This window comes from Rhineura floridana, chromosome 4 (assembly GCF_030035675.1).
Source record: "Rhineura floridana isolate rRhiFlo1 chromosome 4, rRhiFlo1.hap2, whole genome shotgun sequence".
Taxonomy (NCBI): Eukaryota; Metazoa; Chordata; class Lepidosauria; order Squamata; family Rhineuridae; genus Rhineura; species Rhineura floridana.
The window spans coordinates 137,169,992-137,186,064 of record NC_084483.1 but is presented as its reverse complement, the minus strand read 5'-3'; the positions used below and the strand labels follow the sequence as shown (position 1 = coordinate 137,186,064).

Genomic DNA, 16,073 nt, shown 5'->3' with positions numbered 1-16,073 from the left:
ATGTGAATTGGCTCTCTAAGGCAGGGGCGGATAACATGTGGGCCTCCAGATGATGCTGGATCCCAACTCTCTTTCACATGCTGTCTTTTCACATTTAGTTATGTTGCTTGCACCTACTATGTGTTAGGAAATCCACTGCACTTATCTCAAAGCACGGTAGACTAAAGTGTGCCACTAAACCCTAGAAACTGTTTTAATGTAATAAGAGTAGGTGAACACAGTTCCTATGGAGATACATTAAAATATGGCCCAGCAATGAATGGCTGCTTTTCCTTTTACTCATCAGAGCAAAGATGATTCTTACCTGTATTTAAGTAGCTCTGGTGAGTATTTTGATTTAGCTTTGAAAATCACCTGTAATAAAAATGAGAGTGCATATTATACTTACAATTAACAGCTCAAATAAAGTTAGCACACTCTTGTATTTCAGACAAATTTTTCATACTTCAAATTATTAGGTCACATATAAAGTAGTGTTGTCTGCTTTAATTCTCATTTACAGTAAAAACCACTGCACTGATTCTGGGCAAAAGGTCTCTGTGTCGCTGCCATGCAGATAGCCAGTTTCTTGAGGCAATCCCACATGTTATATGGCAACAAACCTGGGTTTGCCACTAAATACAAACAAGTTGCAGCCCTCTAACCATTCAGTTTTTAAAAAACTGCATCAGCAAAAGCAGTCTAAGATCATAAAAAACCAGAGGAATCAAGCCAATAAAACCAGCAACCACTCATAAAACACCTCAGGATTTATTTATTTTTAAATCTTGACCTGTCCCTTAACTAATAAAAGAGCTGGTGTCAGCTTATTTTGCCTAGGGAGTGCATTCCACAAGTATGGCGCTCCTGCTTAAAAGTTCTTTTCAGTAACAACCCACCTTGTCTCTGAAGTTGGGGGCACCCAAAGGAAGACCTCCAATGAAAATCTTAACTTCCAGACAGGTTTATGTGGGAGAAGATGGTTTTTCAGACACCTAGAGCAAAACCTGAGACAGCCAGTGTGGTGTAGTGGTTAAGGTGTTGGACTATGACCTGGGAGACCAGGGTTCGAATCCCCACACAGCCACAAAGCTCACTGGGTGACCTTGGGCCAGTCACTGCCTCTCAGCCTCAGAGGGAGGCTATGGTAAACCACCTCTGAATACCGCTTACCGTGAAAACCGTTCATAGGATCGCCATAAGTCGGAATCGACTTGAAGGCAGTACATTTACATTTAGAGCAAAACCTGTAGCATCCCCTGCTGTAGCATCTCCTGTACATATTTTCCTAATATTTTCTTAATCTTTCTACTTTTAATATGTATCCTTCTTAATTTGTGTTGTATTTCGTTTTTGTTGTGCTTTCTGTTGTTTGTTTGTACATGTTTTTGTGATTTTTTACTATGATATATTGTATTTTATCTTGTTTGTTCACCGCCCTGAGAGCTATTCTGCTAAGGGCGGTATATAAATTGAAATAATAAATAATAAATAAATAAGTGGAATTGATAATAATAATAATAATAATATTTAATTTGTGTGTTGCCTATCTGGCAGATAGCCACTCTAGGCGACGTACATTAAAATGAGATAAAATACAATAATATCAAATGCAGTCACATTAGTCTCAATAAATAAAATACTGGACAGTCATCAATACATTTATAAAAACATTTACATTTGCAGCATATAATAGATGACAAAATCATGGAGATTAACCCATCCCAAGGATCTCAAAGGCCTGTTGAAATAGCCACGTCTTCAGGGCCTTGCGGAATACATCCAGGGAAGGGGCGTGTCGAAGATCAAATGGGAGGGAGTACCAGAGAGTGGGGGCCACCACAGAAAAAGCCCTCTCCCTAGTACCCACCAACCTAGCTGTTTTGGTTGGTGGGATTGAGAGAAGGCCTTGCGTGGCTGATCTGGTCGGGCGGCATAATTGGTGGCGGTGGAGGCGCTCTTTCAGGTTTCTCTTCCTTGAACGCCTACCCAGGGAACAGCTCCATGGGGCTGAGATCCTTTTTTTGGCATGCACCATCAAAGATTGATCCAATGAAAGCGCTCCTTCTGCATGCCTGGTGATGCTTCTTGCACAAACTGAGGAATTGCCAGGTTTCCCCTCATAGCTGCAGCCCCTTACAATACAATGAATTCCACTGCAGAGGGTCCCACTGTCTGGGGATAATTCAAGGTGCTGGTCTTGATCTTTAAAGCCCTAAATGGATTGGAGTAATTGTGTTACATTGGAAGATTCTGTCATATTCCAAGTAAGCTGATTTTCCATTACTCAGCTGTTTTTACAGAACAGAGGTATTACCTGCTAACCAATTTCAGTTTGCTTTGCTGAAACCTAATTTCTTCTTGCCCTTTTTCCAGGGTTGCTTTACACATTAAAGTAGAAAAAGCAGGTGCATCTGACATATTTAGCATACCCACTTTTGCCCTGTAACAAGTGGAATGACTAAACATCATTTTTTGTTAACTTTGCATAAACTGGATAAATGTGTTTGAAGAAGCAGCTGAGATCATTGTGGTAGTGGACATATGGTGGGAAATAGTGGATTGAGGGTTAAAGCAGGTACCTACTAAATACTTTATAGTATTTAATGTAAGGTAGAAGTATGTATTAGAATTAGGGATGGGGTTCGCTGCCTAGTTCCGATCCACTTGTATTCCGATAGTCTGTTGTGCCATCCTGATCCTCCCTTTTTGTGTTCCTGCTTGCTTTGGCACTTACCGATTCAATCTACTGTTGTTGTTTTGCTTGCAAAAAAAATTGTGATTTAAATGCCTATGTATATGATCACAGTATTCCAACTGGTTAATTTTTTCCTATTTATCACAACTACACACTGTTACGAATGCATCAACTTTGATGAAATTATGAAGATAATTATGTAAAATTGGAGGGGAAATTCAGGAAAAAAAATCTGTGGCTATTACAGCCATGGCCCACCACAAAAAATCCGTGCCAATTATAGCTGCAGCCCACCGCAAGAAATCAGTACCGGTCCAAAAAGATAGCGGACTAAGTCCAATTTAGCAGATATTCTCCCCCATCCTAATTAGAACTAGATAATAAATATGTACTCTCTTCTATTCTTGTAAGACCCTCCATGGCGCAGAGTGGTAAGCGGTGGTAACGCAGCCGAAGCTCTGCTCACGGCCGGAGTTCGATTCCAACGGAAGGAGGAAGTCGAATCTCTGGTAAAAGGGGTCGAGGTCCACTCAGCCTTCCATCCATCCGTGGTCGGTAAAATGAGTACCCGGCCTATGCTGGGGGTAAAGAAAGGACGGGGAAGGAACTGGCAATTCCACCCCATATATACGGTCTGCCTAGTAAACGTCGCAAGACGTCACCCTAAGAGTCGGAAACGACTCGCACTATAAGTGCAGGGACACCTTTACCTTTTACTTTCTATTCTTGTAATGTGTGAGCATCCCTGGGGAGCCCTAGTAGAAACACTTAATCAAAATCAAGGGTGATGACCTTGTGGCCCTCCAGATGTTGTTGGACTCCATCTCCCATTAGTCCCAGCCACCATAGGCCAATGATCAGATATTATGGGAGTTGCAGTTCAACAATATCTGAAGGGGCACAGGTTCCTCTCTGCTGTTCTAAATGGAAGTATTTTACAGGGCAGTTCTGTACATGTTTACTCAAAAGTAAGTCCCAGTTTATTCAGTGAGGCTTATTCCCTAGAAAGCATGTTTAGGATTACAGTTTTAAGATTTAAAAACTGGCACATTCCCCATTTTTCTCTGATCTAAATATATCCTGTTTCACTTCCTCTTACTTAGCCTTTTCCTCATGTTCCAAAACTTGCTAATATGTTCCAAACTCGTTGTTCATGTTCATTACTGTCCTCTAAATCATCTCCATTTTATTTTCATCCTTGTAAAAATATGGTGATCAAAACTAATTTCAATAGTCCAAGTTTAAGCAAGCCTGCTCCAATGTTAAGCCAGGCATACAGGAAACAGAAAAGGCAAGCACTTAAGAAAAGCAGGCATGTTTTTCCTTGCATTCATATGGTGATATGAATACGACATAACCTGGTGCCTATGTTAATAATATAAATTATTGACACTTATCATTGTCTCATCTTCAGTACAGATACACAATCTGTTGTTTGCTTAGACTTTGCTCTTTCTCCAAGGAACTCAGGGAAGTATAAAAGTTGTCCCCCCCATTTTATCCATACAGCAACCCAGGGCCGACCCCAGACATGCCGGGGCACTTGGGCACAACCCTGCCCCGGGTCCCGGCACTCCCCTTCCACAATTCGCTGCAGGATCGCTGCTGCAGATCACATGGTGAGAGCTTCGGAGCCCCCGCCATTCCTTTGCTCAACCTACCTTTCTTGACTGTTGTGCAGTTGCATGTGCAGCACTGCCCTTAACCAAGATGGTGGCCGAGGTTTCCCTAATGGGCTGAAGCCTCTACCGCCATCTTGGCTCATGGCAGGGATGTGCGTGCATAGCATGCATGTGTGCCATCAGCCAAGATGGCAGCAGAGGCTTCAGCCTCTTAGGGAAACTCAGGTGCCATCTTGGTTAAGGGCAGTGCTGCACACACAACTGCACAACAGCCAAGAAAGGTAGGTTGAGCAAAGGAATGGCAGGGGCTCTAGAGCTGTCGCTGTGCAATCCATGGCAGCAATCCTGCCACAAATTGTGGAAGGGGAGCGGAGAGGCCCCTCAGGGGCCCTTGGCCAGGGCTCTACCTGGCTGCCCTTTGGAGGGGGCCCTGCAGCAAACCTGTGAAGTGGGCCAGGCTGAGATATAGTGGCTGGTCCAAGGTTACCCCAGGGATAGCACAAGATATTTGGATATCTTAGGTGAAAGACAAGATGGCACCTCCTCCATTCTACATATAAAAGTTGACCGGACAATTTAACCTTGTTTCAACACTGGTGACAGAACACTACCTTAGGGCAGCAGACTAGTTTAGGGGACACAGGGAGGGTCATGTGGCACTCACAGCTCTGTCCTCCAACACCTTGTTAGCATTTTCCCACCAGCAGCATTTGCTGCCTGAGGCAGTCATCTCATTCTGGCAAATGATAGGGCCACTTCTGGATCACCCAGTGAGTTTCATGGTTGAGTAGGGATTTGAACCTGGATCTCATCAGTCTTAATGCCAATAAACATCTCTCTCTCTCTCTCTCTCTCTCTCTCTCTCTCTCTCTCTCTCTCTCTCTCTCTCTGTGTGTGTGTGTGTGTGTGTGTGTGTGTATGTGTATATATATATATATTTCTTCTGATGTGAAACAGAAAGCTTTTGAACTTCTGAAGACTCTTCATACCAAAATGAAAGAAAGGATATACAGCCACATAAAGTAGCTTAAATCTGGCTTGCGCAATGAAGTTGCCTAATATTTTAAAGATTTTCAGCTCCTTCAACTAGATTACATTTTAACAAGTCTTTTCAACATCAAAGTGTGCTGGCTATGGTGTAAACAAAATATTTACTGAAAGAATTTTCCTGAACTTGGTACTTTTATTTCCAGGCATGTTTTCAAAAGATCTTCGCTAAGTTTTCTTTGAGGATAAAGACTGAAAAGCCAAAGATGGAATTATAATGATTCAATCAGGGTAATCTCAGTGTTGCAAACACAGTTGATAAGAATTCTACTCTGACTTTTTCAAGAATGGATGGTTGTTTGTTCACTTTATTTAAGTTTATTTTCTTTGCCCTAGTTAAGATCACTGAACCAAGCAGAATATGGGAACACCACTGGACATGTATATTTTATTTATTTAAACATTTATGCTCCAGTTTTCTTTATAAAATAAACTTAAAGCAGCTTTAAAAATAATAAAAAACAGAATACAGGAAAACAGCTCAGGTTACAATAAAAACAGGTCAAGTTACTAAAAGCAATTTCATACATTAAAACCAAGAGCAGGATATTGTTTTATACAATTCAGTACAAAAAGAGGGAGATAGAATAAAATCACACAAAAAAAGTTTGGTGAAATAAAAAGGTTTAAACTTAGAAGAGATGGAGCCAATTTAATCTCTCTAAGGATGGAGTTCAACTACCATGCAACAGAAACAGCCCTGCCTCACTAACTGCTTTAGGGTGTTTTCAGATACAAGACTTAAAATTATAATTGATTTATAATATGAATGTAAAAATTACATTGGCCAGAATGTTCATTCACATTACAAATGCCTCTCTTCCACTTTCTTGTAAAAATGCTATTTACATAAGTAGCGTGAGACAGCTTCAGTGTGAGGGAACTTCAGAAGCAATTTAATTTTCACTCTTTGAGCTGAGCAAGGGCCACATTCAAACGTAAAACTCAGCACGAGACCAGACAGATTTGGAGAGCATAAGCGGAAAAGCTACATATGACAAGGGAAGGCAAAGAAATCTCAGGATCACTACCCAAGCTGATAGAGGTTCTAAACTCTGAGCAGGAAACAAAAAACTTTCTCTTCAAAACAAACAGTCTTACGGCACTGCTCCTGTTAGAGTAGCCTGTATTATATATCAAGGGTCCAATGAAATGTGCACTGGGTGAGCAAGAAGAATTTACCTATGTATTGTTGCATGCACCCAGCATCAGTTGTACATGCTCTGGTAACCTCGCGTTTGGATTACTGCAATGCGCTCTACGTAGGGCTGCCTTTGAAGACAGTTCGGAAGCTACAGCTAGTGCAAAATGCGGCTGCCAGATTGTTAACAAGGACCAAGCGGTCCGAGCACATAACACCTGTTCTGGCTCGCTTGCACTGGCTACCAATATGCTTTCGGGCCAGATTCAAAGTGTTGGTATTAACCTATAAAGCCTTATATGGCACGGGACCACGATACCTGTTGGAACGCCTCTCCCGTTACGAACCGGCCCGTACACTACGTTCTGCTACGAAGGCCCTCCTCCGGGTTCCGACTCATAGAGAGGCCCGGAGGGTGGTGACAAGATCTAGGGCCTTCTCAGTGGTGGCCCCCGAACTGTGGAACAGTCTCCCTGAGGAGGTGCGCCTGGCGCCGACATTGTTATCCTTTCGGCGCCAGGTTAAAACCTTCCTCTTTTCCAAAGCATTTTAATTTAAGTTAACCTGATTTTCATATCTGTTGTACTGATTTTAGATTGTTCTTATTTTATATGTTCTTATTGTATTATATTGTGTATTTTATTGTATTCTCTGTGTTCACCGCCCAGAGAGCTATTGCTAGTCAGGCGGTATAAAAGTCTAATAATAATAATAATAATAATAATAATAATAGCATTTAAACTGGACTCCGAATTCTTAGCATGCCAGCACAGGGCCTGCCTGGAGTACAGATTCCTCATGTGCATGTGAAATGGGTGAGGATCAGGTGTAAATGAAATGCCTGGTGTGTATAACACCACATGGGGACATTCCTATTGTTCATCCACATCATATTTAAATGCTTAGTTGTGGCAGTTCCAGCTGCCCCAAAGACAGGGTAACAACAGAGTCAGGATAAATACACACACACAGAGAGAGGCAGCGAGTGAGCGAGATTCCTTAGCCTAGTAGATCAAAACTAAGCCACTCAGAGAAAAGAATTAATCAAATGGCTTCCATATGCCCCATACTGAAAATAACAAATGTCTTTGCTCCTCCATCTTACACTACTTGGTGGCTTAGGGGAAATATCAAAATCTTTTCTTCCTTTGCCAATAGATTCTTGGAATTTGTTGACCAGCTGGTCCCTGCTCACCTGTCCACCACCACCACCCTACACTGACCAGATGGTGATTATGTCCCACTGGGGCTTCTTTCATGCCTTGCCCATCCTAAAGTAATAGAAAAACCTAGAATAATTCAATCTCAATGGAAACTGTGGATCTGGACACTGCAGACCTGAAGTAGATATGCCAAAATTAGCCACACAAGTAGAGTCAGATGTGGAAAACACATGTATAGGTACAACAGTACTGATGGAACACAGCAACATAGGAAGCTATCTTATACTGAGTCAGACCATTGGTCCATCCAGCTCAGTGTTGTCTATGCTGATTGGCAGCAGGTCTCCAGGAATTCAAAGAGGGGTCTACCACAACACTACCTGGAGATGCCAGGGATTGAAACTGGGACTTTCTCCAAGCAAGGAAAATGTTCTACCACTGAGCTATGACCCTTCCCCTTAATTTAAATTAGGGGGCATGCCTTAATTTACCTTTGGCTACAGAGATATCACACCAAGCTAAATTCCTCATGCATAAAATCCTCACTCTTCAAGTAGATTCTAGTGATATCTAAAATTGTAAGACAGATGTTATGTATGTTCGTTCTCAATTAGAAAGATGTAACTATGTAGGCTCAGGATATTTTTTTTCCTTTAAGAATAAGGCCTCCCTGTGTTTTGTATGGGAGTGATTTGCTGAAACACTCTTGTGACTCAGTGCAGCGGAACTACATATTATGCAGCAAAACTGCCCTGGGCTGCTGCTGGGAGGAAGGGCAGGATATAATTTATTTATTTATTTATTTATTTATTTATTTAAAATATTTCTATCCTGCCCTTCTACCCTATAATAGGGCACTCAGGGTGGCTTACAAAAATAAAATCAAACATGTACATAATAAAATTGTAAACAGTAAAATCACAAAAACATTAAAATAAATTTAAAATACTTAAAATACATAAAATACAACACACACACATATACTAAAAGGACTACAAAGGTAAAATTTAATGCAGAAGGCATAAAATCAGTGTCAGGCTCTACCTTCAATCAAATAATAAATAAATAAAACCAAGTTCCATTTTGTATGTAAACCTAATATGGGGGTGGAGCAGGAATCTGCAGGACAGAAGTGGCAGGCAGGAATGGGTGTTCAGCTCTTCCAGATCTTCTCCCCAACAGTTCCTCCTCCCAGATCTTACTCAGCGCCATAGCTCCAAAACCAGAAATAAAACACTAACTGGGGGGAGGAGAGTCATGGAGGCAGGGGTTGCAGAGAAGAATCAAAAGGTGAGAAAAGTGTTAAACCCTTCCCACCAACAACTATCATCCCTGCAAATTCCCTTCCCACATTTCTATTAACCAGCAAACACATATATTTGGGAAACATGTAGTTCCATCCTTAAAAGCATGCATAAAGAGAACCTGAAGGACTTGCAGTAGAGTTCCTCTTCATATATTGCATGTTATGCTATGTTATGTTTCTATGCCGCCTTCTGGCCAAAAAGGCCCTCAAGGCGGCTCACAAAAGTTAAACACAAATACAAAATACACATCAGAAAAGAACAATACAGTTCACAAAAAATTAAATAACAAACTATTAACATTGTTAAAAAAGCAACAGCAACATCTTTCAATAACAATACAATAACAATCAGTACTTTCCTAATGTTTTGACAGTGTCTACTAGTTCTTACATCAATGTGTTGTCATCAAAGCGTGGTGCCACTGAGGTGTCCTGCTACTACTGCACCTGCCAGTCCTGGTGCAGGAAAGGGAACAGGAGCAATTCCAGTTTTTTGCAAACACAGACAAGTGTCCATGGCAAAATAATATGTAATGCCATGTTCTATGGCATAGTGCCAAATTCTGAAGTGCAGGAGCTCATCATTTCAGCCCCCATAGCTACACCCCCAAGAAGAGTGCAGGCAGTGTATTGATCCATTATTTTTATATACAATACCACAAAGAGCAGAAATACATTGTGTAATGCCTATTTTATTAGGATAATAAGCACCCAAGAAAAGGATCAGACTAAAGGCGTTCTTTTCTCACAGTGGTCAACCAGATGCCTCTGGAAAGCCCACAAGTAGGACCTGAGTGCAAAGCACTCTTCCCACTTGCGATTCTCAGCAACTGGTATTCAAAGGCATACCATCTCCAACATAGGAGGTAGTACATAGCTTTCATGGCTGGTAGCCTTAATTCTCCGCCAAATTATCTAAACTTGTTTTAAAGTCATCAAAGTTGGTGGCCATGACTACATCTTGTTGTAGCAAATTCCATAAATGGGCTTTGGTTGGGGAAACCTTGGTTCAAGTCCCCGATCAACCATGAAGTTCACTTGGTAACCTTGGGCCAATTACTAGCCTGCCCATCAAACAGATTATGTGACAGACTAGACCTGTCCTCCAATCCCCTAAATTTACAACATTGGCATTTACTGCTCCAAGACATTGGCATTTATTGCTCCTACTTTGAAAAAAGCACTAGAGCTGCACTCCCTCATGTTCGTGCTCTACTGCACTATTGGCCCCGTTGTGCTATTGTGCCTCTTTCAGTGTTACTACAAAAAAAAAGTGGGGAGGGAAAGGTTTTTAATTTAGTTCTGCTGCTTGTGATTGCTGCTAACATGCTAAATCAGTGTTCACCAATCTGGTACCCTCCAGCTGTTTTGGATTACAACTCCCATCAGCCCCAGTCACCCTGGATGGGAGTTGTCCAAAACAGTTGGAGGGCTCCAGGTTGGCAAAGGCTGGACTATGAGGTCCAAGAGAGCCTCTTGTTTTGCCAACTATTCTTAAACATTTGCTATTATTATTATTATATGCCTTTCACCCAGAGGTCCCAGGGCGGGTTATAACAATTTTAAAACACATGATTAAAACAGTTACAAACAACCTAAACAACATCACAGATAATAGGGTGGGTCCTAAAAATATACATCTCAGGTGTCAAAGGCCAGAGTAAAGAGGTGCATCTTCAGCATTTGCCAAAAATTATACAATTAAATTGCCAGATGAACCTTGGTAGGGAGGGAGTTCCACAGCTTAGGGGCTGCCAGAGAATGCCTTCTCCCGGGGCAGCACACCCCCAAGCTTCCGAGGATGGCAGAACTACCAAAAGGGCCCAAGAGGGTCTGTAGTGAAGGAGGTGGTTTTTCAGGTATTTGGGACCTGTCATTTAGGGCTTTAAACACTAACGTGAGCATCTTAAACTGGGCCTGGAAATGAACTGGCAACCAATGCAGCTGTTTTAAAACAGGGGTTATATGAGTTCTAAAAGGAACCCCACCAGTAATCTGGCTGCTGCATTCTGAACCAGCTGAAACTTCCAAGTCGTCTTCAAGGGTAGCCCTACACAGAGCGCATTGCAATAATCCAGTCTGGAAGTTACCAGAGCATGGAGCACTGTAGCCAAGTCTTCTCTCTAATTGTTACACTATAGTAAGTACATGTTAGTTTACTGGCATAGTTTCAATGGCTCTGATGTATTTCTCCTGCTCAGCCATCTTAATTAATATGATGGGCTTTTTCTTCTTGACTTCTAGAGCTATAACCCTATATTTTTGCTAGTAATCAGTAATTTCCCTTCACACCAAAGACAAAGAGGCTGGGTTTTATGCATGGTGCGGCATAACCAATCTGAGGCCTTTCTTCCTTTTATTCAGGTGAAAGTTGTATCTGGACAGAGTGATCTCCTCCCTTTCCACACTTGCCCTTGCTTGTCTGCTGTGACAACATAAGTGTAATTTTTAACAGGGCACTCTTTGACAATATGCTGAATTACAAGTCAAACTTGCCACCTCCAGATTAGAGTCTGAAGCAGCCACTAAAGTAGGAACTTGTCAGCGCAACCTAAGCATGTTTACTCAGAATCAATTCCTACTGTATTCAGTGGTGATTATTCCCAAATAAATGTGCATAGGATTTATTTATTTAATTAATTAATTAATATCCCACCCTTCCTCCTAGCAGGAGCCCAGGGCGGATTGCGCTTGTGTGTGATACATTAGTATGGATTTTAGAATTCTTTTATGGGGCATGCAATATTCCTTCAGAGGTTGATCTATTTTCTCAACTCTTTTTTGGGGAAAAATGCAGGGCCTTTCTTTACAAGCAAGATCTGCCTCAAATGTATTTTAGCCTTTGTGTGCTACTTCTGTTAATTCCCATTTCAGTGGCAATAGTATACAGTAATATATCACTTGCACTTAACAAAAGACTTAATAAAGCACTATTTAATGTGCCAAAAATTTGATTCATCCTCACAATCAGTCACACTGATATGTGTCACAGCAAAGATTCCAGGCAAGAAAGGGAGGCAAGCAAATGCTATTCAGGGCCTACTCTGACTGAACATCCCCACACTCACACACAGGACTATGTGCCATCCACTGTCCTGTGGTAAGATTCCAGGAGAGAGAGGGAAGTGGCTAAGACCACCTCCTGCTTCAGTTGGTCCACCTGCCCCGCTCCCCCAGGGCCTTTCTACTACTAACTGCCCCGTGGGAAGGACCCTGATAACATTTTAATATGTTTATAATATCGTTTGGGGTTTTTAAAAAAATGTAGTCTTGTGTTACTTGGGGGGATTCCAAGGGGGATTCCCTTTGGAAGGATTTGTATCACAGAAGACAAGATATAAACAACTGTAATAAATAAATAATATAATCTGTTGTACTATGATGGACTGAGGCCAAAGGTTTGATCCTACCCACTGAAGTTAGTGGGGCTTCGTTCCACATAAATACACAAAGGCATAAACTGGAAGTCACAGTGACAGGCCCAAGCCATTCAGTGAGTTCCTGAATGAGATGAAATTTGAAGGTAAGTCTGTCTTCCAAGCTTCTGAGACTTCACATGGGATGGTAGTTTAAAACACACACATACAGACACAGACACATGCACAACATAATTGCTCTGTTCACCTTCTTTAAAATGTTGGAGATAATATTAACTTTTCTGTTTATATTTGTATATAAAGCAGGGAAACCAACTTTGCTACCAAATATCTGATCCAAATGATCAAATTGCTCAATAGTATTAATAATAGTATTTAGCGCTAGTGCTTTTCAAGTATTTAAAGAACTTCACATACATTTCTTTCAACAGCCCTGCAAAATAGGCCAGAAGATACACTGAGACTGAGAAAATGACGAGATGCTTGCCTAAGGCCACCTAGCAAGTTCTGGCTGAAGTAAAAAAGAACTGGGCATTTCTTGGCTCACTGCTCCCATTCCTAACCCTTACACCACACCAATTCTCAGGAATAATTTTTCTGCATATACTTTTGCATCCATTCTCACTTGACAGCTCTGAAATTAAAACTTCCCTCATACAATACAGAAATACAATACAATACAGAATACTTGCATCAAAATAAATGCCCAGACTTTTGTACATCTCGACTACATCCAGCTTTATTAAAACCAATCCATCACTATGGAGGTGAGACCACAGAGCTGCAGCTGAGAGATTCAGTCACTCTGCTCAACAGACCGCATGTGTGAGTTGCAAAACCTTGTTTTGCACTGTTGGTACCAATCAGATGGTCTGTTTAGTTTGATGAGTAAGAAGCTTCCCTGTCTCTCTATTTTAACAGTATATCTTTGCGGCCCAAGTCTAACAATCTCATGTGTGGTTTTTAATGTGTCCTCTACTTCTCCAGTACAAAGACAATTCTACAGAATTGCACTTTAATTTACTAATGAGATGATACTTTGAACAATTTTGTGGCTGGACAATCTCCCGTAGCTGTTGGTATTTCGTTCAATACGAAGCCCAGATATGCTGTCTTTGCTTCTCCAAAACCCCAAGATAAAGAGGCAAAACAGCATCTGGATTTTTTTGGCGGAGAAACTAAAAAAAAAAAAGAATTCTGGCACAATCCCATTAACCCACCTGCAGAAATGATCATTCCTTACCTGAGTGAAGTAAAGATTCATCAGTGTCAGTGTAAAAAACTGGAGGCACACGGGGAAGCAGTAAAGAAGCCAGAAGGCAAAAGGGCCGAGAGAATTTGCCACAACAAAGTCTTTGAAGTAAAACGAAAAAAGCACCGTCCTAAGAGAAGCCCAGAGCAGGCAGAGAAATAAAAATACAGTCTGATAACTAAACCTCTTGTGTCGGTAGTGCAGGACCAGCCAGAGCTGGATGTAGATGAACACGAACAGAAGTGAATAAAAAATCGTATAGGCAATGGTCAGACCCAGCTTAACATACGGAGGCACCGCTGGACTCAGAGTTGGTGGGAATGTGTCATTGTCTGGTGGGTCCCATTCAAGGGCCTCCATCTGAGCTCTAGAATCAAGGAGAGTTCCTCGACTAATTTTGCCTCCTCTTGCTGCTGCTGCTGCTGCTGCCGCTGCCGCCGCCGCCGCCGCCTCCTTTCATCTTCCTACAGCAGAGGAACCAAGAAAAAGAAAACAAGCTGCACTTCCTCTTCGGCAGAGCACTGAAGGCTTGTAGCACATGATCACAATCCAGAATGATTCATTAGGACTGCCTCCGTCAGCATTTGGCAAGCAACAACTCAGAAAAGCTGCTCTTTGCGTGCCCTCCTTCTCAGCTTGTCCTTTTAAATGAAATAGCCTTCTGCTCACTCCCGTTTTCCGCCCACATTTGTTCTTAAACAGCGTTATCTCGATTTAAAAATGAAGAAGGCCTGAACAAAACATACTAAAACAAGCCAAGCCAGCACACTCTGAATTTTGCTTTTGTATGATTTCCTACCCTAATTTCATAAAGTGGCTGTTGTATTGTCTAGTTTGGTCCAAGCAAGCAAAGTTAGTGAAAGCTGGACGTTTTACGATCATTCGTGTAGGGCAGAGTGAGAGTTGGGGGTGGGGGATGCGGAAAGGGCATGAGGCGCAGATTAGCACTTCTAATTCAGTCAACAAATTGTGAGATGGGGTTCCTCAAGGAGGCATCTGTTCTTTATGAAGCTGCCAGGATCTTCTATTGGCCTGACTCACACTGTGACCAATTTGGTTGTTATTGTTGAACTTGCCACCTGGAAACAATGAGAATTCAATTCAGTATATTCAGTAAATATAATCTGCATGAGGAATGGGAAAATAAGATTTAATGTGGTCATTTCCTAAGCTTTAGAGTCTAATCGTACAATCCTATACACCACTAAATGCAGAAAAGCAATCACAGGAAGCATAAAATCACACTCCTTCATTCCCCATCTTACATCAAATTTTCAGCTCCTCTAGTGATCTGGGGAAGCACCACACCAAAAGTCCAGGTATGATTGGGTAGTGCTTCAGAGAACAGATGACAAAGTGGGATGTTAGGGGAAAACCCAAAGTTTTCTCCAAATACAGCTCGATGTGGCATGGCTTTGAGGCAATTAGGAGTGTTATGCTGCAAAAATGAAGGGGCAGGGAGTATGAGAACTAAATTTCAGGGTGGTAACTCAGTCTATCTTACCTCACAGAGTTGATGTGAGGATGAAATGGGGGAGGGAACAGGTAGGCTGACCTGATTTCCCTGGAACAAGATTGAGATAAAAACATAATTAATAAAATAACAATTGTGGACAATCTGTAGCCCTGTTGGATGAATATTGTATTGTGGCTGCATACTATAGCCAGTGTGGAGTTTTCACATTCCACAATGTAAAATTGAAAATACCCCCATGCTATTCTGATGCTTCCCATAAGCTCATCTCAAAAGAAAACCTTACAAAACATATAGTCCTGAACCCAGAAATGCTTGCTTAACAAACCTCTCAATTTTCATGGTGATACGCAAAACAGTCAAAGAGAATTGAGAGTTCAAAGTCTAAAGAGAGAGGACTTCCCAGGAGGATCCCTACGCCTGTGCAGCCTCTGAGACGAGCTCTCGTCTTGGATGAAACTTTTCCAGTTTAAATTCAGTCAGAAGGCTCTTTTCTGACTGGGAATAATTTCTTCCGGTTAAAGAAGAAACGTGAGATTTCCTACATAGCTTTGTTTTGATTGTTGGAGTCTGGAATTCGTCAGAATTGTCTGTCTTCCAGCAGCTCAGACAGAGCGAGGATTTTTATGCTAGCTCAGCTGGATAAGTGACCCGTTTTTTTATATGGATTAACAGGCAAACATCCTCCTGTCTACATTCATCATTTTCTTATCTATACAGCTAAAGAGATTTGTCAAAGTAACAGCAATTGAGATAACCTAGGTGAGGTAAGACTTTCCTTTTTTTATTCACGGAACTAAGGGGGAAGAAAATATAAATAGCGTATCTTTTTTTTTATTGCAAAAAGCTGACATGGAAAATAGCATTCTAAAGATTAAACGGATGAGAGATTTCTGATTGAAAGAGATAAGACTGGGACTATTTTTCTTGATCTACTTTTTTTTTTCTTTTTGACGAATCTGCTCATTCTCTCTGCTACTAGCTATTTCGACGCTGTGAACTAAAGCCGTTCTT

General features: G+C 41.4%; 1 protein-coding gene across 2 annotated transcripts in view; it reads right to left on the bottom strand.

The window, feature by feature from the left end:
• The window catches only part of GPR137B (G protein-coupled receptor 137B), a 45,438-nt gene extending 30,845 nt beyond the window's left edge, over nucleotides 1-14,593 (bottom strand). The window contains exons 1-2 of one of the 2 annotated variants that reach the window (XR_009762343.1): nucleotides 13,577-14,593; nucleotides 305-354 (exon numbers count right to left, since the gene is read on the bottom strand). Coding sequence is in view for 1 of the 2 variants with exons in the window: in XM_061624556.1 (XP_061480540.1) it covers nucleotides 305-354; nucleotides 13,577-13,945 (419 nt within the window). In the remaining variant the exon portion in view is untranslated. The remainder of the gene's footprint in view (nucleotides 1-304; nucleotides 355-13,576) is intronic. The other variant, XM_061624556.1, reaches the window with a different exon arrangement.
• Between the last annotated feature and the right edge of the window lie 1,480 nt (nucleotides 14,594-16,073).